The sequence below is a fragment of the Oryzias latipes genome, chromosome 1 (assembly GCF_002234675.1).
Source record: "Oryzias latipes chromosome 1, ASM223467v1".
Classification (NCBI taxonomy): Eukaryota; Metazoa; Chordata; class Actinopteri; order Beloniformes; family Adrianichthyidae; genus Oryzias; species Oryzias latipes.
Window position 1 is genome coordinate 11,710,640 of NC_019859.2, and position 21,717 is coordinate 11,732,356.

Below are 21,717 nucleotides of genomic sequence, written 5' to 3' on the forward strand. Positions count from 1 at the left end.
GCTCTTATTTCTTCTTTTCACTTCTATGCTTTTGGAGGCGTTAAACAGCAACACGCTTCATTTCTAATTCTCCTATCTGTCACACTTGATATCTTGAATCTCTGTCACTCTTTTTTCCCCTTTCCTCTTCCTTTTCCACAGATTGGCTCTTGCCCTGTGTTTGTCACCCCTCTCTGTCACTTTTCCTTCCTCCCTCTCCATCTGTTTCAGCTTTCAGCTTCTTTCTTGTTTTCCCACTTGCACTCCCCCCCCCCCATTGGCTCCAGCTGCAGGGTAAAGGTTGAGTTGAGGCTGAAGTGCAAAGGCTTATGGGTTGTCCTGCACGCTGCACGGTGCTTTAGACGCTCAACATACATGGGCTGAACTGTTACATTTTAGTAGTGAAGGTACTGAAGGAGGACAAAGAAAAACAGCAGAATTAAAAGGCCATTACAAATGAAAGGATAAAAAATACGCAATTTAAGGGGTAAAAACGTTGCTTTTTGAAATTTTAGCAATGCTTGAAGAAGTTTATTTTGATGATATCTTAATCTTTGTCAATATTGACTGAAAAATTGGGTGGCAGCTGCCTCCCCAAAGCTTCGCCCCTGAAGCTTGGGACACGGGCCAGTTCTTTAGTTGAAAACGGGTTGAACCTGAGCGGAACCATTCCAATAAACACTCAAATCCAAACTCCTAAGCTGTGAATGCCCACAGATAAATATACATTCAGTGTTTTCGTGTTCTGTTTTCTTCACACACACAGACTCTCAAGAGTTTCTAATCAGTTCTCAGGCTTCTCCTGGCAGAAGGTTTTTTTTTTTTTTTTAGATCTTTAAAGCAGCAGACTAGTGTGCCAGTGTGGGAGCACTTCTGTGCAGACACGTATGGAATATAGGTCTATGCGTGCCTTTTTTTTTTTTTTTTGGTGAAATGTGCGCCCTCGCACTTCCATTCTCTTCCGTTTGCATGTTAGGGAGCATGTTCCAGCACACGTTTGAACTCGCTGGCGCTGGAGACTGCAAAGCAAACCCTCTGAAGTTCTTCCCCTCTGACTCTTTGAATTATAGAAAGCCACTTGAAACACAGACTGCAATCTAGTGTTGGCTGATGCTGCAGTCTTAACGCTGTGCAACTAGTGAACTGTGCCATAGGTTCTGGCTCTATTTCAGGCATATCTGCAGCTCGTGTGTCTTCTCCATTTGGGTTTAATCCGTCTTTCTGCAGAAGAAAATAGAGGCGGATGAGATAATGACATAAATAAATGCTTGGAACTTTCTCCAAAATATGCATTTTTGCATATTTATGATTATTTCACCTTAGTGCACAGCAAAAAACAATGTTGTTGTCAGGAATCTAATATTCTGACATAGTTTCGTGGTTATGATTGTGTTCTTTTGTGTTTGTCCTAAGCTACGTTCCCATCTCCCCGGCAACCACTTCCAGTGAAAAGTCTGTGTAAACGTGCGTTTACAGCTTCTGCGGTCAAAACTCTCACGTGTCGCTACAAATGTTTCTACGACTCTACATACAAAGCGCGCAACTGCTAAACGTGTGTTAAAAGCTAAACAGGTCAAATCTTGACCAATCAGGGAGTTGGATTTTTGGTAGTGAAGTTTGGGTGGCGTCCCTGTCATTCACCGAAGTGCCAACCAGCTAAAGAACACAAATGTTTCTGGAAATACACTCGTTCAGCTTCCAAAAACACATTTAAAATCTCTTGCCACACGTGCGACCTCTCACCATCTGTGGGGCTATGCACTTATGGCAAGCCGAGATACTCACAAGTCCCTTTTTTTTTTTTTTTTGCAAGCCCAAGTCAAGTCTGAAGTCTCTGGTGATGAATCCAAGTCAAGTCCCAAGTGTTTATCTGCTACTTTACATCAAGTCTTAACTTTTTAACATCAGAGCTTTATCCCCAGTGTTGACAGTCTTTCGACTGTCATGATTTGAACTTGTTGTCTTGTTTTTGGTCCTTGTTCTGTCTTGTTTCTGTTTCCTGTTTTATTTTGAAAGTATCCTGTCTTGTCTGTTTTCTTGGGTTTTACTTCCTTTGGTCCCCATCTGCCCTGATCGTGTTCACCTGTGTCTTGTCTGCCCTGTCTGTATATAAGTCTTGTCTCTGCCTTCCTCCTGTGTTGGTCCATTAGTTATTCCTGTCCTGGTTGTCCTTGTCATGCCATGTTCCTCGTTTCTTGTTCCACGCCACAGTGAGTTTTGTTTAGTTTTGTCTTCCTGCTCTGCAGCGCCTTTTGTTTGTTCATTAAACCCTCTAGACTCTGATCCTCATGCCTCCGCCTCTGCGTCTGGGTCCAACCGGCTCTCGAGCCACCCTCCACCATGACACTTTCGACTACCATAACTCTTCAACTGTATACGGATTTAAGTAATAAAATAAAATAAAGTTGACTGTATTTATCCGTCAATGGGGAAATTGTTCTCCCTGCATTTTGACCGATCCCCTGAGTGAGCGGTGAGCTGCAGACTAGCCGCGCTCGGAAGCTGACTGGGGAGAGCAGGGAACGAAACTGCCAACCTCTAGAGTCTGAGGCACTTGCTGCCCGAAATTAACGTAATTAATTTTGGGTTTCTGCATACAAATCTGGATGGAATTCTTTGACACCAAGTCTTTCATATATCCGGACTGATCTATCAAAAAAAAAAAAAAAGCCTGGACCAAGATTCACGAAATTCGCACCACCTGTAGGTGCCGAACATGTAAGGGTTAATGGCCCGCGAAGCAAAGTGCACTAAAAAGTGATAATGCACACTTCGTCGGCCATTAACCTGCTTATACCATGGTCATTTACAAAATAAATAAATAAATAAATATTAACCCTTTTTTATTCCTTAATTCTTCTTTTCACGAAAAGCGGACTATTTGTTATGTATAGCGGTGCCTCGTCACGTTACCGTGACAAGGCACCGCACCACTGCTGCAGTCAAGATTCGGCGATATAAAGGCGATATATATATATTGATCATCCCGATGGGTTAAATAAAGCATCAGTTCAGAGAGAGATATCACCTCTTACTGCTTGTTTTTGTCCAGATGATGAAGCTAAAGTTGTTTTAAAGAAGCCAGTGCAGTAATACAGAAGATTTAGGATAGGTGACCGGAACATCTTTTTGGGGCGTGCGGTTATCACTTTTTGACGGGTAAAACTAACCTGTCTCACGACGGTCTAACCCCAGCTCACGTGCCCTATTAGTGGATAATGCACAATTAAGAACTCGCGTCACACGCCCGATGGGAACGTAGCATGGGAGAAGTTGACCTGCCGGGATTTTCCCAAATTTTTCTCATTACTGCATCAATGTCTGACTTTTCTTTTTTTTTTTTTTCCCTCTGTCCTCCCTCCATTTAACTATCTGGCTTCCCACAGAATGAGGTCATATCAAGAAATGTCCTACTTAATGTGTCTGCACGCGTGTGTAATGGCGTATGCGATATATATATTTATATATATTTCTTTGTGTGTGTGTGGGCACCCTTACACAGTCACCACAGCTACAGGAGATGCCCTGCAGCACCCTAGGGGCCCAACTGCCACCTAGCTCAGTGGAGTAATTAGGGCCCACACACACACACAGATGAATGGAAGTGCAGATATACTTAAACACAAATAGTACGGCCCCTTAAAATGCACTTTTCTGTACGTTCTTGACAGCAGCGCATAGGTTACTGCATGTTGCAGCGAGTCTCTGCTGTCTGACCCCGTTGTACACGCCTCTGCTAACCTCAGTTATCGTGCCTCACTGAGCAGCAAAGCTCCAAGGCTCCCTGAGAGAATAAAAAAGGTTTCAAGATCGACCCAGACAGCGCAAACTTTTTTCTTCTTTTCTTCTGAAATGCAAGCTAAAGACGCGACGCATCCAGAGACGAGAGCGCGGATCAGGGCTGCGCTGGCTTGACACGCTGACACCGAAGCACACATCCCAGCATGCATACATATATACAAACATGGCACCGCCCTCCCCAACTCCTCATGCGCAAATTCTTCCTGCTTCATCGGGTGAGGATGACTAAATCCTGTAAGTCAATGTCTCAGCGCAGCCCACAATGCTGATGCTGTCTTACAGGTTTCTTCTGAGAGACGACACACGAGCGACGTCCATTGTTCGCTCGGATTTAAGACCTGCATGAACGAGAGCCATGAAAACAAAGGCGTTATCCTACACAGAGAAATCTATAGCAGGGCAGAGAGCAGCTCAGGAATTTTTGATTTATTTTTTGCTGGAAACAAGGAGGAAGACTCTCCGAATGTGTCCTGGAATTGGAAGTGGTGGAGGTTGCCATGGTTACCACTAGAAGAGGAGGGAGGGGGGAGATGGTTGAGCTCAAAAAACTTGACTTGGCTGTCAGCCTGCCAGAAAGACAGAGAGGGGGGAAAAAAAGTGTTTGTGTTGTGTGTTGTTCCCCCATCTTTCTACACAAAACAGCAAAAGTATTAACATTAAATGCATTTGGTAAGTTGTCCCACTTCAATAAAGAATGTGTTTTGGGTGTTTTTAACATGTTCTTAATGCATGTTTTCTGATGATGAAGGATGTATATAAAGCAAATTAGGCTCAAAATTGCATTACTAAGTTTTTCTTCTACAAATTGTTATGAACCAGGAGTTGGTATTTCTGATATAGAAACATTTATTCTGATCCATTTGCCCTCAACTAGATCCATGTACGTCTTTGTTTTCTTCGTCTGTAGTGGAATCAGACTCAAAACTGTGTGGCTGGATAGCTAAAATATTGCTAGACATTTTTGTTGCACTGATTTTTTGGTTGTGCTGTAAGCTGGCGGGAGAGCATGTAAACAGAGAGCTCTCAGCAGTGGGGTTGATCATTGTCAACGGTTCCGCCAACAACTTAAAGGCAAATTTCTGCCGCTCTGCAGAAACTATGTCCAAGAAAATGACAGGTTTTCACATTTTGGCTAAAAATGACATAATAATAACTAAAAGACCACTGGGATCACTATTCACTATTAAAATAGTTCAGAAGATGATTGGAGTGGGTCTTAAAACAAATATTTTTAAAGAAAGTTTTTTTTTTTTTTCCCCCGTTTCCCTTCTGGTTTTCCGAGGTTACATGTAAAAGAAATATGCAATTTAACTTTTTTTCGAAGAATCATTTGAATCATATGAAAGCTATTGTGAAAAGTTCAAATGGAAAAAAGACAGAAAAATCTAAATAATCCAAAAATTTAATATTGTTAATAGCCAGATTAGCATCAAAGCATAGCCTTATAATTTCCATTATGGATTTTTTTTAAACTTCTTAGGTTTTTATCTACAGTCAAATTAAATACAGAAATAAGCAGCAAACTCCATATCTAGAAAGCATATTGAAATCAGATTGTGCTGACACATTTCATCCTCACTGTTTTCCAGAAATGATTCAGAGTGGTTTTCGTTTGCATATAAAATGATGCTCCATGTGGAGTAAGCTTTGTCTCACCTGCTTTTACAAACGTCCAGATCTGCGTCGACCAAATGGTGAAGCTAGAAGACTTGAAAAAGGTGGCAAATGAAAACAGCAGAATTGAAGGCCAATACGAATGAAAGGATCAAAAATATGTCAAAAATAGGTCAAATACGTCATTTGAGGTTCTCAAATTTTTTTTAAAAATGTTGTTTTTGATATTTTTGTAATTCTTAAGGAAGCTTGCATTAAGGATTTCTTATTTTTTGTCAACATTGATTAAAAATTTGAGGGGCAAAGCTTTTACATAGCCCCCTCTGGCGTCGACTGATGACTCAGTAGCTTGCTTTGATTATCAAAGCACATTCAGTTCATTAGGACTTGTAATTCCAGATAATGTCTTCATGGATAATATTTTCTAGCATGCATGTTTCTCATGGTTTTGATTGATGTGGACACAGATTGTCCTGAGGGTCTACTTCGAGCCACATACATGCAGAATTCAGTGTTTGTGGCGTGTCCGTAGATTTAGCGCCTGCGGCAGGTTCAGTATATTTTTTTTTAGAAAATGCTCCTAATATGTGGGAGGCTTGCATTCTGCTGCTATTATTATTAATATTATTGCACATTTCAAAAGTTTCTTTTTTTTCCTCCTTTTGTTTTCCCTGCAGAGGAAACAACAGTTTTTTGTTTTTTTTTACCTGTGGCTTGTCTGACAGGCTGCTCCTGCGCTGACAGAAACTAATTCAGGGACCGCTGCGCAGCGTGTGCCGTGTTATGTGTGCGGGCGGCAGACAAAGAGCGAGACAGATCCGTCATTTCTCCATCAGGGCAGTGTTGTGACGGAGGATTTTGATGCTTGTGCGTGTCCCAATGGCACACGCAGGCAAGCGAACGGGCACAAACACACACACAGGTGCTTGTGTTGTGCTCCTTGCTTCTTACTTCTGTCAATCCCAGCCTTCACACACTTGCGCTGACTACATTTCCCCTCACTTTCTGCCCTTTTTCTATTTGCCCACCATTTCTGTCACTCCAATTGTCTTGTGTTTGAAGCACCCTACTGTATGTGTGTGGAATTGTTTCAAAGGGGGAGAATAAAGGAGAAATGAGGCCAGTAACAGAGGAGGCTCATGTGCTGTACGCGTGAAAGGGAGAAGAGTGGGTTTTTATCCTGGAGCAAGATATAGTAACTATGCTCTATCTACCGTCAAATGGGCTTCCTGCGCTCCCGCAGGACACAAAGAGCCCAGAGAAATCATCTTTCTCCTTTTGTTATCCTCCTTTTGTGGTTTCCTGCAGCAACTCTTTGTTTTTCTAACTGCTAAACTTGGGGCTCAGTGCAAACCCGCGTTCAGTTATCAGATCGGGTTATTGAAGAATTGATTTGAAATGAAATCTCTGGTATGTTTACATGATTAAAAAAAGGTGGCGATGATTACATGTGCTAAAAATTACCGATTTTTAGGAGATAAAATGCTTTTTCAAAGGTTTTTCTTTCACCAAACGTAAACATTTCATAATATATTATATTTATAACAGTTAAAGCAACAACTTATCAACAAAGTTGCTTTTAATTATGTAATTTTCCTTGTTTTTTTCTGTTTGAAAATTGTGCACTTTAATTTGCTTTTTTTTAAATGGTATTATCTTTGTTTTAGTCATGTATGTTGTGAGCTATCCACCCTGTCACGTCACTTAAAGTTTGAGTTTCATTTCTGTCATTTGGCCTGAGCATATATGTGTCTTGTTTTTGGTAGTGATGGGCAAACAAAGCTTTATGAAGCATTGAAGCCTTTCATCGGTTCACTTCAGCGCAAAGCTTCGTGAAGCTTTGTTTGTTTTAGTAGGACATAAACTTACGCAAAAACGTCAGTTGGTAAGAATTGTATCAGCAAAATAAAGAGGTGTGCAAAATATGCATGTAACTGCTGTATACTTCGTATATACTAGTATGGGAATAATTATTTGGATATGATGAAAATGGAAACGCTAAGATGAGGATGGTACAGTTGGTGTATGGACAATGATTTAGCTGTTATATGGGACTATGATAAAGGGGCATATCATTGGTTATAATTGAAATCAACAGTCTCTCCTCTGTGGCAGGTCCATTGACTGTAAATGAGAACTGGCCTAGTTGACACCCCCCCCCCCCCCCCCCTCGCATTCCAAACAGGAAGTACCTGCTGACTCCAAGAAGCCAAAATCTCATAGACTTCTATTGGGACATCTATTACTCTGATTAACCATTCTTACTCTACTTCCTGTTCTTAACATGTTTTTGCTAATCCTAACGTTTTCTTTCATGAAATTTGGTCTTTAGTGCAAGTTATTCAAGTTGACTTATTTTCGTTTGAGTCGGAAGTAAACCATTTTCTATGGGTGATGTCACACTTTCATATACAGTCGATGGACTGGTCCTAAGCGATTACGTTTTTAAAAAATACCTCTCCTATTTTGGAAAATACCTGGTTAAAGGGAAAAGAGGAGGCGAGAGACAAGATTGCTGATGCTAACTTCTACAAAATGGACAGATTTGTGGGATCTCCTAAATCTCCAAACTTTCTGTCGCCATGTTTAAGAAAATGTATTAAGATGTATCCAGAGGACCCCACCCTTACATTGACGTGTTCTCCCTACCATGACAAAGGTAGAAAGATTTCATGTAATCCATGGACACCAGTGAAGATCACAAATCATTGAAGAAAAAAGGTTTGGGTCCAAATGACCCCACTCCCAATGTTAAAGTGCCTTGGATAGCACAAGGGTTAAACGTGAATTTTTGCCACCAGCTCCTGTTCTTAGACTCCAGATTTTCTGTAAAAAAGTGATGGAAAAACTTGGCGGCACTTGCAGAGTGAGTCCATATTGCTCAGAGGGAGCTCCATCAAGAGATTTCTCAATATCCTGAATCATGAGTGATCCTGCTGGGGTGAAAACAGGAACCGAAAGACACATCATTCTAGTCAGGAAGTGGCCTCCGAAATGGTTCAGATGTCAGAGATTGTTCCCCTTTTTCTGTTTGAGAGAATACCTTTGCTTTGGAGCAGGTCAGCTGACATGAAAAAATTGTTTATAAAATAAAAGAAATAGTGGATAAAAAGACAAGAGGTGTATAATCAAATGCATCTGACAACTTCTGCAGGGTTTCTAGCTTTTCTAAATCTTTTCCAATTGCAAAAAAAAAAGAAAAAAAGAAAAATCCTTCCTGCAGGCTCGTCTACCCCCCAAACGGAAGGTAACTCAACGATCACAAAGCTTATCAAGCTCCAAATAGGTGAAGGAATTAAATTCAGATTATCAGGACAATCATTTGGTGTGGTTATTCAAACTGTTTTCCAGGAATTGTGCGTGGAGAAAAAGCTTTTTGGAACACATTCTGCGTGTAAGCAGCATGAAAATGCATTTTGGATGTCAGATTGCAATCGCCTCAGTCCGCTGAGAGTTTTTGCTTCTGCAGTTTTTTGGTTGTGTCCACGTGAATTTACGAAAAATTCTGATAAACTGTTTGAACTGCAAACAAATCAAGTTATTTTATAAAAAGCAACCTTGACAGAATCCGAGGAAAATAGAATTTTTAAATATCAAGACAAACAAAAGGAAAACAGTAATTCTACATTTTTTTCTAGCCAGAATTAAAATGAAATGTTAAATGAAAGGTACAAATATTTAATGTTATTTCATATTTTGCCACTATAGTAATTTTTCAAAATTCCAGCAATGAAAAGAAAAAATACCAAGTAAAGAAGGTGCCTCAGATATATTATTGAGTGGTATTTGTCATCAGGAATGTTTACCCACATAAAGAAATCACTGAACTGGATCCATAAAGAATGTTTTATCTTATTTTGAAAGATACTAAAGTGAGTGGGACGTTTAATTAGCAAGAGTTGAATTTGTAATTTGTGTTATTTAAGTCTTTGTGAATCAGAAGTAGATGAAAAAATGCTGTTTGGAAAAAAATTTTTATTTGTGACTTAGACAATAAAATATGGCTGGATAACTCTGATATTGCTAACCATTTTTTTTGGACCAGTAATGTTAGGCTAGGGTTGTGTTGGGCTGTGAAATAGCGTGTAAAGAGATGAATGATGGGAAGTGGAGGCGGGCTTAGTGCTGGTGCTCTCACAACACAGATTATAAGGATTTTGGATTAAAATAGCATAATCTTTATTTATAGACCACCAGATCAAACGATCATCGGCATAGGTCTTTATCAGGCAGTCTTTCTTCAAACAACTGTTCTCACATCCTTGTCTTTTTACACACTTGAATGATTTAATGTAGCAAAAAAAAAAAATAAAGTTCACACAGTCCTGAAGCTAACTGTGGGATTGCAAATGCATTTTAAATGTTGATTTGAGAAGCTTTTTGTGCGTCACTCACTCTTAGACACTTCTTTCAGCTCATGAGGATTAGTTCCCAGCTCTCGTTTGTTCTGTAATTATATAGTTCCTCAAGACATCGGAATTGTAGCACATTCACTCGTGACACAAATGTACACTTACAACATTATTTTTTTTTCTTTGGCATGTGCTTGCAGACATGTGCACACATCACCACAGTTGTACAACGGCGAGCACGTGCATGCACCAACAGCCCTATCAAACCAGTCAGTCAGGGAGGTTTTTGTGAAAGGGGGGAGACGGAGAGAACAGAGATGAAGTGAAGGGAGTTCTGACAAAGTGAAAAAGATCAGAGACATGACAACATTAGCACCCACTGTAGCAGCAGCACCAGCACCACCAGCAGCAGCAAGGCTCTCTCTTTCTCTTTCTCTGCCTACCACAGCTCCGCTTTGTTCTAAAAAAGTTTGTTTGTGTACAGTGTGTGCGTGTTTGTGTGCTTGTACATTGCAAGGAAGCGAGACCAGCGGGTAAGACGGCATCCAGGCCACTGTCTTGTTTTGATGTGGTCAGGCTAATTAAAGAAAAGCAGAGAAAACAGAACGAGTATGGAAAAAAATAAGTCGAATTGTTTTGGTTCTTGGAGAGATGGACGTGTTGGAGACATGAGGGAGTCTTTTTTGGAACCGACACAAGCTACTGGCTCAGAAAGGCGGGTGACGTCAGCGTCAGCTTTGCTGGGGATGGAGGGATTGAAGGAGAAGCAGAGGGAGGCTGTAGATGACGCCCTGAGGGAGGCAGGGAGGAGAAAAGGTATTAAGGAGGGAGAGAGAACAGGAGAGAGAGGGAGCGGATGCAGCAGTACCAGGCCTCCCACATATATCTGGGTTTGAATTTGGAAACTGCGGCTAAGTGGGTTTAAGACGGTTGAAGTGACAGAAAAGAATGACAGTCGGAAGTAGAAACAAAGAAATGGAAGAAGCCTGGAGATATTATTTCCTAGGAGGGACGGGCAAAAAAAACTACTGTCAAAGAAAAAAGCAGAGTTGCATGGCCCGCAAGAACCAACCCTCACTGGCTGAATGAATGAATGCTTCAGGCCCTTCAAACACCCCTTACTCCCCTCTACCAGACAGCTACATGGAAGAAAAACAAATAAACACAATTTTCAAAATGGCGGCTTTTCTGTTAGTTACGACAGAGTTTTAGAGATAGTTTACAGACAAAAACATTTTTTTTTTAGATGACGAGATTTAAAGTTGTACATTTTTGAAAAAAAAGTTGTACATTTACGAGAAAAACCACCAAAGTTGTCTGTTTATCGGAGCCTTGCTTGAAGATGAAAGATGTGGAGCAGTTTGAGAAGCTTTATTTACAGTTAGATTTCAAAAACAAAGAAATCCGGAACTCAAAATCAGATTATTGTCAGTGTAGCCGTCTTTCCGAACTTCGTGTCGATAAAGCAGAGTTTCAAATGTAAAATAAAGAGCTCAGAGACACGTTTGGGTGTAGAGGACCGCTACTTTATCCTGCCATCATCATTAACACAACCCAGAAGTCCATTTGTCTCATTACGTCATGAACCTGTCTGTCATGCCCAGAACACAGAAACAGTGTTACACACGTCCCCTCCTCCAGATGAAACGTCTCATTTCAATATAAAACAACAAAGATGAATGAAAATACTGTAGTCTATTAGCATAAAAAATGCCAAAAAGTGCTCCTCCTCAGACGGAGACGTCAAACAGACTTAGAGATCTTGGTTTCATGGAGGAAGAAAGGATTGAAGTGGACAGCTGCAGGGACACCGATGTCTTCATCAACGGCCTGAGATCCTGCAAACCACCTATCAATAAATAAAACATTAATAAATCGTAAATCAAACAATTAGATTCCAAACATTTTTAACGCTATCAATCATTCAGCTTACCTGTTCAATTAAGTTTAGTCGGTCTGCTCTGCTGCTGCGCGGCGTTCACTTGCTGCTGTACTGTATGCTGACTTTCACTTTAATCTCGTAAATTTATGACTTTAAATCTCGTAATATCACTTTTTTTTCTTTTTTTTTGGTGGCCCTAAATCTCTATCATAGTCAGTTTGATCTCCATAGCAACCCTCTTATTCTTTGGTCGCCTGAGGCTGATGAACAGATCCGTGTCATTTTTAGAAAAATCGGCTGAAGTAAGTTTTGGAATTTCACACTAAGGTTTTTTGTCAACCACGGCCGCATTCCTAATATTTACATACCGTCATAGTGTTTCATTCAGCTTGAGCCAAAGATTTACTTAATAATATTTCACAATAATCACAATTAAAAAATGTGCTAACAACAAAGGAACGATTTAGAAATGTCGTGAAAATCACTCAAACCAAAGTTTTCTTTTTTCCATATTGTGCTCGAATCTTTGTCCTTGTAGTCCAGGAATGCTGTGGGTCAGAATTAGTGATTATCTTCCCTTAGAGAATGTGGGAATGATTAAAAAAATGAAGATATTGCAGACAATATAGATACATAGAGAGAATGAGTGCACGGAAGATCACGTCAAATCATTGCTCTCTAGTCTTTATTTAGTCAATAACCTTCAGTGCTTCATGACTCAGCCATGATGCCCATTTGCAGTGTCATAAAGCAGAAATACATTGTGCCACATTGTGACAAAAGTGCGTCAAGAACTTTTTCGTTTAGCATCTTCAATTCCAAGTTGTGGTTGGGTTAGTTGGCTCTGCAACAACAACCATAATCAATTGGCAGCAAATTTTCCTCATAAATCAACGGCATCTGCATTATGATGCAGGGCATGCGCTTGTTCTGGAGGTGGTGACAGATGCAAGAAGCAATAACACAGCTAAGAGCAGCGCAGGCAGATGTTAACATGATTACTGTGTGAAATGCATTAAAGCGCCTCTTTCTAGTCTTCGTATGGGCGCGCTCGCTATGCAGTGTAAAAGATGACCCAGTTTGGGAGGGGAGTTTGATCAGAGCTGCACGCATGCGGACGCATCGCAGAAATCGAATGAAAAGGAGAGGAAATGTCTTTTTCATTTGAGCTTAGCTTGGCTGCGGATTCCACGACACCAGACTGCAATGCTGGTCTGAATGCACACACTGTCGAAAAGAAATTTCACTCATATTTGATTTGAATTTATTCCTGCAGTGCTTCTTTTTTCAGTACTTGTGTCAAAAGTGGCGGGCAGGAGCGAGGTCAGTCTAGTGCAGTGCAGTGTGGCTTTTTTACCTCTCCATTGTAGCTCTCTGATTAAAGAAATGTTTTTGATATATTTTTCAGACTGCACGGCGCATCAAGCAAAACAAAACAGCCAAACTTTATTCAACTCACAAACACTTGAAGCACAGTGTGTACCACTCCATCATGTTGCTGACTACAGTACCCATAATCCTCCAGCAATCCATCAAGCAGGGCAGCTTCACAGTTAACTGAAGTCGAACAAAAACCTTTTGACATATTTTTGAGTGCTGTAGACCACAGAAAATTAGTTTGAAGTAAGTAAGCACAACCAGAATTTATACTTATGGCGGACCAGATTACAAGGTGGAATGTTTATTTTATAAAACAGTTTAAGGATTTTAAGTTATGGTCTAAAATAATCACTCAATTAGCTCTAATTTAAGTTTAGATACATTTATGACTTTCTGGCTGAGATGCATCACAAACATTAACATAAACTGTGCATATTTGTTTTTGTTTTTTATCACTGTTGACATCGGACTACCTACTATTACATTTGCTTCAGTGGGATGATCTTATGTGGGACAGGATGTCTTTTATTTTGAAAATAAATCATATTGATATTTATCTTAAAAGTAACAAATACAAAGAAGAACCTTTTTTCTCTATAAGGCGACAGACGAGTTTCAACTGCATTGTCTTTTGTGAGAAATCAACCTGAATGACTCTTTAAGTGTTATAGCTTATAGTTCAGTGGTCTAGTGTTTCAGCAGTTTTTTTTTCAAAAAATCCAACGTAAGTTTCATTAAAAAAAAACAAAAATGGAAGCGATGCAGGTAATTAGAGGTTTTGCTGAATAGTTTTTACCTAAATGTTTGTAGTGTGCCAGCTTTTCCAACAAAATTAAGGTTTAATAATAATAATTAAATTAAAGGAAAATAAAGCCAGACCATCTAGAGTGACAGAGCATAATGATAAAATATTTGCCATCTCTTTAAAAAAGGGAAATATGTGATGATACGGAGGAGAAATTTGACTCATTTGAGCAGAATTTGCAGGAGGAATTTAATTAAAACATTTTTTCATGTTGATGGTTTTTCCCTAATATGCTTTTTTATTATTATTTTTAATGTCTACTTTTCTCAGGTCTTTGCACTTTCATTTAGACCCCCCACCCCCTACCCATATACACACACACACACCTTAATAACGAGACACTTGAAGAAACCCCTCCAGCCAGGTTTCTTTGTTCTCTCAGAAGTGAAGTTTTCTCACCTCAAAGTCAGGGTGTGGAAATAATTAAAACGCTGCTCGTGCCTGTGGCTGAACCTCCAAACACTAGAAGTGTAACACTTAGCTCAGCTCACTTGTCTATTTGTGTAATGACATCAAAAGTGGTGAAGGCTTTTCAAGCTGGGAAATATGGGGCTTCATTAACAGGAAGGGGGGGCCTTTTTGTGCTCTGATTCGCCGCTGCACCCCGGCTAGTTGTGTCTGCTGGTGGGTGTTGTGAGCGAAGTTGTGACAGGATGTCAGTTTTATGCCCCCCCCTACTTTTAGTCCACGAGTTGCACTGGTGACAGGTGAGTGATGATAAAGGCACTGGGGCAAGAAATTAAAAAGCACAGAGGCGAGAAAGCAAAATGAGGGAGGAGAAAGGAGAAGGAGGGGGGCGTGTGTTGTTATTAAAATATGACAGACATATTCTAATAAACATAGTTTTTAAGTTTCACGCCCCCAATTAAGTCCTCAAAGTGGTCTGAAACTGACACCGAAAGTGCCCAGTAGGCCAGCGTGAGCTTTAAATTTCTATGGAAATAAAGTCAATCCGACTGCAAATAATATTTTATCTATCTATCTATCTATCTATCTATCTATCTATCTATCTATCTATCTATCTATCTATCTATCTATCTATCTATCTATCTATCTATCTATCTATCTATCTATCTATCTATCTATCTATCTATCTATCTATCTATCTATCTATCTATCTATCTATCTATCTATCTATCTATCTATCTATCTATCTATCTATCTATCTATCTATCTATCTATCTATCTATCTATCTATCTATCTATCTATCTATCTATCTATCTATCTATCTATCTATCTATCTATCCATCCATCCATCCATCCATCCATCCATCCATCCATCCATCCATCCATCCATCCATCCATCCATCCATCCATCCATCCATCCATCCATCCATCCATCCATCCATCCATCCATCCATCCATCCATCCATCCATCCATCCATCCATCCATCCATCCATCCATCCATCCATCCATCCATCCATCCATCCATCCATCCATCCATCCATCCATCCATCCATCCATCCATCCATCCATCCAGGCAAAAATCAAATCTGTGGAAACCCCTTTTCATCATCTCATGCTTTCTTTGTCTGTTTTCATGCAGTCTTCATTTCAACTATTTAAATCATTTATTCTCAACCAGAACTCCAATTGAGACAAAGTGGCGCTTCTGCGCGAAGCAGAAGCATTTTGAGATATTGCATATATCTATCTTGATAACATACAAGCACCAGTCTTCCCCCAATCCAAAATTAAAGCACCTTTGACAGTGAGAAACATCCTCAACCTGAATTACACCCACACATAAATTTGATGTGTGTTTTTGTAGCCATATACAAACTACATACATTCATGTAAACATATACACTCAGTCTGAAAACTAATAGCGTGCTACCTTATAATAGTTTTAGTGCTAGCAGGAGTGAGAAATACTTACATTTAGTGTGTCAGAGGAGAGGGCCCCCCTGATGATTAGATCTAATTATCTGGAGTCTGGGTCAAAATACTGTTAAAGACATGGGTTATTGTTCTCGCTGCACACACACCCCAGGAGTGTCCTTGTGAGACAGGTTTTTTAGTATCCATAATGGGCCACCTTGTGTACAAGTGAACTCAATGATTCCATTACTGTAATGTCCACTCTAGAAGCACCAGTGAGGGTTTATTGTCTGCCACATTAACAACAATAAGGGTTCTCTATCACAGACGACTCTTGAGCTTCAGGATGAATAAGGGAACTTCTAAGTATGTAACTAATGATAAACACTTGAGGGCCATGGATCAGGTAGTGCAAAAACATTCCCAATTATGTAGTCACAATGCACTATGTAGTTACATCAGACACAGGAATTTGTCAAATACTAAAATAGACATAAAAAAATCCTAAAATGACAAATACTAAGAAAATCTGAGCTCTGACTGATGATAAAAGGTGGGGCAACCAAAAGACAGGAAGTAAATTGATTTAAATACCCTATGGTTGTGTCCAAATCCTTCCCTACTCATCACATAGCGCACTATATAGTGTGTTCGCCATTTTGTAGTTCTGTCCGAATTAACGATTCCAAAATCGAGTGCCGTAGAAATTTCCCAGAAGTCAGGGTGCATCGATGCTCACTAGATCGGCGAATATAGACCACAATGCATTGTGCTGGAACAATTTCTTGCCCAAAAAATATATTTATATGTATTTTTTCTAAATAAACCATTAACGTTTTTATCTTCAGAAGACAGTGGACTGATAAATAATCGTCACAAAGCGCTCATATCAATTAGATTTCAACTTCGTGAAATCAACGACGTCATGTCCGCTGTTTAAATAAAAATGAAAAAAGTAGTGAGCATGAGGTCCGAATTGCTTTTAAAATTCAGGACACTACATAGTCTCACACTATGTTGTTTTTTAGTAGTTCGGGGTTAAGGCGGGATTCGAACAGAGCCTACGACAAAGTGGCGAACACCTTTAGTTCACTAAGTAGGGAGTCAAATTCAAACTTTATTCATAAAGCACTTTTCACACAGCAGCAACAAAAAGGGCTTAACAGGTTTAAAACAATTGAGAATAAAATGATAAAACACACAGGAAGCCTTAAAATCTCTCGCCCCCTTCACACCCAACAAAATGAGATGTAAAATGATATGAATAAAGCCCAAAGTGTAAATAGAAACCGGCGTTAGCATACCTTCTCCTGCAGGCTAAAAAGACACAGAAAAAAAATATCATAATATGCCATGAAGAGAGTCAGTCTCTTAGAAAGTCAGAGCTATCATAAGTTTATGGTGGTTATTAATATGGATGTCATCTCTCTCAAACTGACTGTGTGGTAATGGGATTCAGCTCTTGCTAGCAGCGGAGTAAGTGGGGAGGTGAAGCAGATTGTTTTAGGGGACAGAGACAGGGAGGCCAGATTAGCAAAGCTACACTGTAATTTTTAACAACCTCCTCTTCTTTTTTTGGGCTAAAGCAGGGTGAGGCACATAAGGCTGACATCGTGACAGTTAAGCTAGAACATCTGTTTCTTCTAGACCGAATATACATTTTTTTTTTTTTTGTCTCCATGCAGGGTGTGTGTACACGCTTCTGCTAGCCAGGAATTCTGTTTGGAGTTTGTAATAACAAAGACGTCGGCGAAATAATAACTGTTTGTATAATTAAAAGACGTCTGCAGAGAGTTTGGACAAGATAATTTTTTTTGAACTGTCATGGCACTATCTGTCGTGTCATAGCTGTCATAACTCCTAACTTTGCGCATGAAAAGAAAAGACAACATTCATCATCTTTTCTTTGTTACTTCCTCGCGATTAGCAATCACCTCAGTACAGTTAAAGGTGTGCTCTGTCATTGCAAAGTACACAAAACATGCCAGTTTTTAAACACCAACTCCAATCATCTCTTGAGCTCTTTTAAAATCGTTCCCAGTGGTCTTTTAAAAACGCTTTCGTTTTCGAAAACATACACTCTGTCCAATTTTTTTCCCTACTCACTACATAGTGCACCATATATTTTCTATTTTGTAGTTCTGTCCGAATCTACAATTCCTAAATCGAGTGCCCTAGAAAATTCCCAGAAGTCTCTGCGTAAAACCAGTGTGCATTGATGCTCACTAGATTGTAGAATATAGAACACAATACATTGCGTCGGAACAGTTTTTGCCCAAGAAATGTATTTAAATGTATATTTTTTATAAACCATCAACACTTTTATTTTCAGTAGACAGAATATTCGTAAATGATCGTTGCAAACGCTCATATCAATTAGATTTTCACTCTGTGAAAGTGAGCATGGTGTCTGAATTGCTTTTAAAATCCAGGGAACTACATAGTCCCGCACTACATCGTTATTAGTAGTTAGGGGTTAGGGTGGGAATTTGGACATAGCACAAGTTTCTGCAGAGCGGGAACAGTTTATAGGAATTTGACTCTGAGTTGTGGCCGGGACCGTTGGCGCAGAAAAATACCGCCCCCCCTTTCCATCTCCGTTGCTGAGAGTTCTCTGTTTACACGCTCTCCCACTAGCTTACAGCCTCTCACACCCCAAACCTAGCATTACTGGTGTGACAAAAACGGCAAGCAAAGGAGCAAAGACGTACAAGGATCTAGTCATTGCCTAGTGAATGCATTAGAATGGAGCAGAGCAGGGAGTTTATGGGCCGGCCCGAGTATTTACTGCGTAACAAAGAAGCTGTTTTTCAAACGGCATATTTTCATCTGCTTTTGGTTCACGGCAATAAAGAAATACTCAGAAATCCAATATTAAACCGGAATTTTCCCAAATCATCAAAAAATGATGTAGGAAAAACATGACTTTCCTCAGAGTGGGTCTTTACGAAAATGATAAAAATGTTTTTGGTTTGAGTCTGTCCAAAAACCCCTCCAATTATCAAATATATAATTTGAAAGCTGTTGCTACTTAATGAAATGTTGTTGTACAAAAGAATGGACTTTGTCAGAAAGATACTAACCTTGCAAGTATACGTTAAGAAAAGACATTTCTTGGCTTTTAATTCCCTCTTTTCTTTCATTATTAATGTTTATCAGCATGTCATTGTATAGTGCATTCATGTTTTTGGATGGAAAACAAGTGGTCATATAACATTTTAAGCAAAAATGTTGAGGTTCTTTATCCACATCCAATTTGCACAGTGTTGAGGTAATTAAGAATTAAGCATAAAGATAAATCATGTGATGATTACTAAATAATTATCTAAATATCTTAATAATAGATGTATTCTTTTTTTAATCAGAGACTTTGTGTTACAGTTGTAAAAGTTAGTATTGGTTAGGATTTAATTATAAGAAAAATAATTTTGTCAGATTTACTAATTAAAATAATTTATTTTACTTTGCTTTAAAATATTACAGTACTGAGAAGTTCCCTGGCAATATAACTTTTTACGTTTTCTTTTAAATATAAACAACTTTCTGTGAATGTGTCTGTACATCTCACTCTAGAAAATCACTTTTAACAGAACTTTTTCTTTTAAAAAATGATAAGAAGTGTATTGTATTCACATTTAACTCCTATTCTCTTGATAGATGCAACAACCGTACGCAGTGTGCAGTCGTGGCCGGTCCTGATGTTTTTCCTGATCCCTGTCCGGGCACGTACAAGTACCTAGAAGTCCAGTACGAGTGTGTCCCTTACAGTAAGTACTTCTATTTATTTTTTCTTCCCGTTCTTTCTACATTTCCACCTTTTTTTGTACATATAAAGTATTTGCTTCAGTATTTTGACCGGGCTACAACATTCTGTAGAGTCTGAACATTCATTTCACACACGTTGGCGCAGTGGTTAGCGCACGTGCCTCCCAGCAACAAGGCCCCCGGTTCAAGACCCGGCTTTAGGACCTGAACCAGAACATTAATAGGGGACCTTTCTGTGTGGAGTTTGCATGCATGGGTTTTCTCCACTTTCTCCCACCGTTCCAAAAAATGCTTCATAGTTCAATTGGTCACTCTAAATTGTCCCTAGGTGTGAATGGGAGTGTGTGAAAGACTAGACCACAGGTGTCAAACTCAAGGCCCGGGGGCCAAATGTGGCCTGCCATGTCATTTTATGTGGCCCGCGAGAGCATAACAGTTTTTAATTTCTTCAAATAAAATATAAAAATTGGTGTGTATTTATTCATATCGAATCAGATTTGAAACATCGGATTGGGCAACTATACATTAGGACTTAAACACTGTCCTGACAGAATCAAATGTGAAAGGATTTATGCTAAAGTGACAAGGAAACATATGTTTTCTATGCAACTTTAATTGTCACATTAAAAAGTTATAAATAAATAAATGAGTTATTTAACATTAAGGGGTAGTTATGTTTATCTTTCGTTGCATTTAGTTACATGTATAAGTTATATCTGGCCCTTTGAAGACAGCCGCTATGCTGATGTGGCCCTCAGTGAAAATGAGTTTGACACCCCTGGACTAGACTGACCCTGCGACAGACTGGCGACCTGTCCAGGGTGTACCCTGCCTTCGCCCGCAAGTGGCTGGGATACGCTCCGGCTGCCCCGTGACCCCGAAAGGGATAAAACGGAGGAAGATGAATTAATTAATTCACTGGGGAGGTCAGAATGTGTCTAAAAGTAAACAGGATAAGAAAGACAAATGAAAGAAAGTAAGATGACCTTTAACTAAATTATGAGGTTGGAAGTTCTGCATTCAGTACAGGATCCTTTTTTTTTTCTTCCCTGCATGGTTTTAGTAAGTTACACTAGTTTTCCAAGAAAAATAGGTCACATTCTACTTTATAGTGAATGCCAAACATATTTATGCCCCTAATGTGATGCCATACGCAATTTTTAACATAACAGTTTGGATAAAAGTAAATGCATAATGCAATTCTGTGTTTATTGATTAACAGTGAAATGAAATGTGTGTTTTAATTTAAACATACATTATGGAGTTGACCTAAATAATTGATGACCCGCAACACTAGCTGTTAAAAATTGATAATTGCTTGTTTCTAAACTTGTATTTTATTAAAGTTATATTAAAATGTATAGTATTTCTAAACTTTTACCTTTGCCTATCATAACAATAAAACAGAAGGTTATGCATCATATAGTACATATAATATAATCATCTGGTGGATACATTCATAGAGAAAGCATCAAAAATAAACAATATTGGATCAATTGAAACGACTTTTTTTTCAATAAAGGGTATTTTCATTAAGCTTGATTATTCCATTGATACCAACATTTTGCTATGGATTGCTCTGTAAATTCTCACAGTTGTATAAAAGAAAAACATAAAAAGAAAAGAAAAGAAAAGCAGAGAAGAACTCAGATGATGGCTCCTTCTGTCCAAAATGTAAGACAGTTGTTGACATTTTCACCATTCATGTAAGTTTATGGGATGACTATAAAAAAATCTATGAACTAGATATGGTTGTGTACATCACCTACTAAACCATAGAAAAGTCTCATTTATCAAACTCCCATTGATCTTAAAGCCATATCATACAGCCACTATATACATTTTGCACATGTACATAATTGTGTAATTCCAAAGAAAGTTGGATTTTTAGTCAAATCTGCAACCAAACTCCGGTCTGGGGTCAAAGTAGGATCAGCTTAAAAATAAAAATTAAAAAGAGATTGTACAATTACCAGGACATGATTTCCCATGATTCTCAAAGAGGTTATGGTTATGCTCCAGAACAATGTCTGTTCATGTGCCAACCCACTCTGATGTACCAAACTTTGGGAAATCATTATCACCAAACAATCTCCTTTTGCGGTCTCCCCGTTTGGTTGATGTATTTTCAGCGCGACTTTGCTGTTAAACTGGTCAAGGAATCTCTTCTGTGCCGTGTTTTACGGAGACGTGGCACGTACAGCTTGCCGATGTTACATAAATCTTCATCCCGATTAGATTCTCGTTTTCATTCTAATACTGGACTTATTTTCTATGAAGGTTTAAACAAGAGAGAAACAACAAGAGAGAAAAGTG

General features: G+C 39.1%; 1 protein-coding gene across 10 annotated transcripts in view; it reads left to right on the top strand.

Moving 5' to 3' along the window:
* The window catches only part of LOC101166443 (adhesion G protein-coupled receptor L3), a 177,957-nt gene that overhangs the window by 56,753 nt on the left and 99,487 nt on the right, over positions 1 to 21,717 (top strand). For all 10 annotated transcript variants that reach the window (XM_023956148.1, XM_023956137.1, XM_023956155.1 and 7 more), the window contains one exon: positions 19,294 to 19,403. In XM_023956148.1, the coding sequence (XP_023811916.1) occupies positions 19,294 to 19,403 (110 nt within the window). The remainder of the gene's footprint in view (positions 1 to 19,293; positions 19,404 to 21,717) is intronic.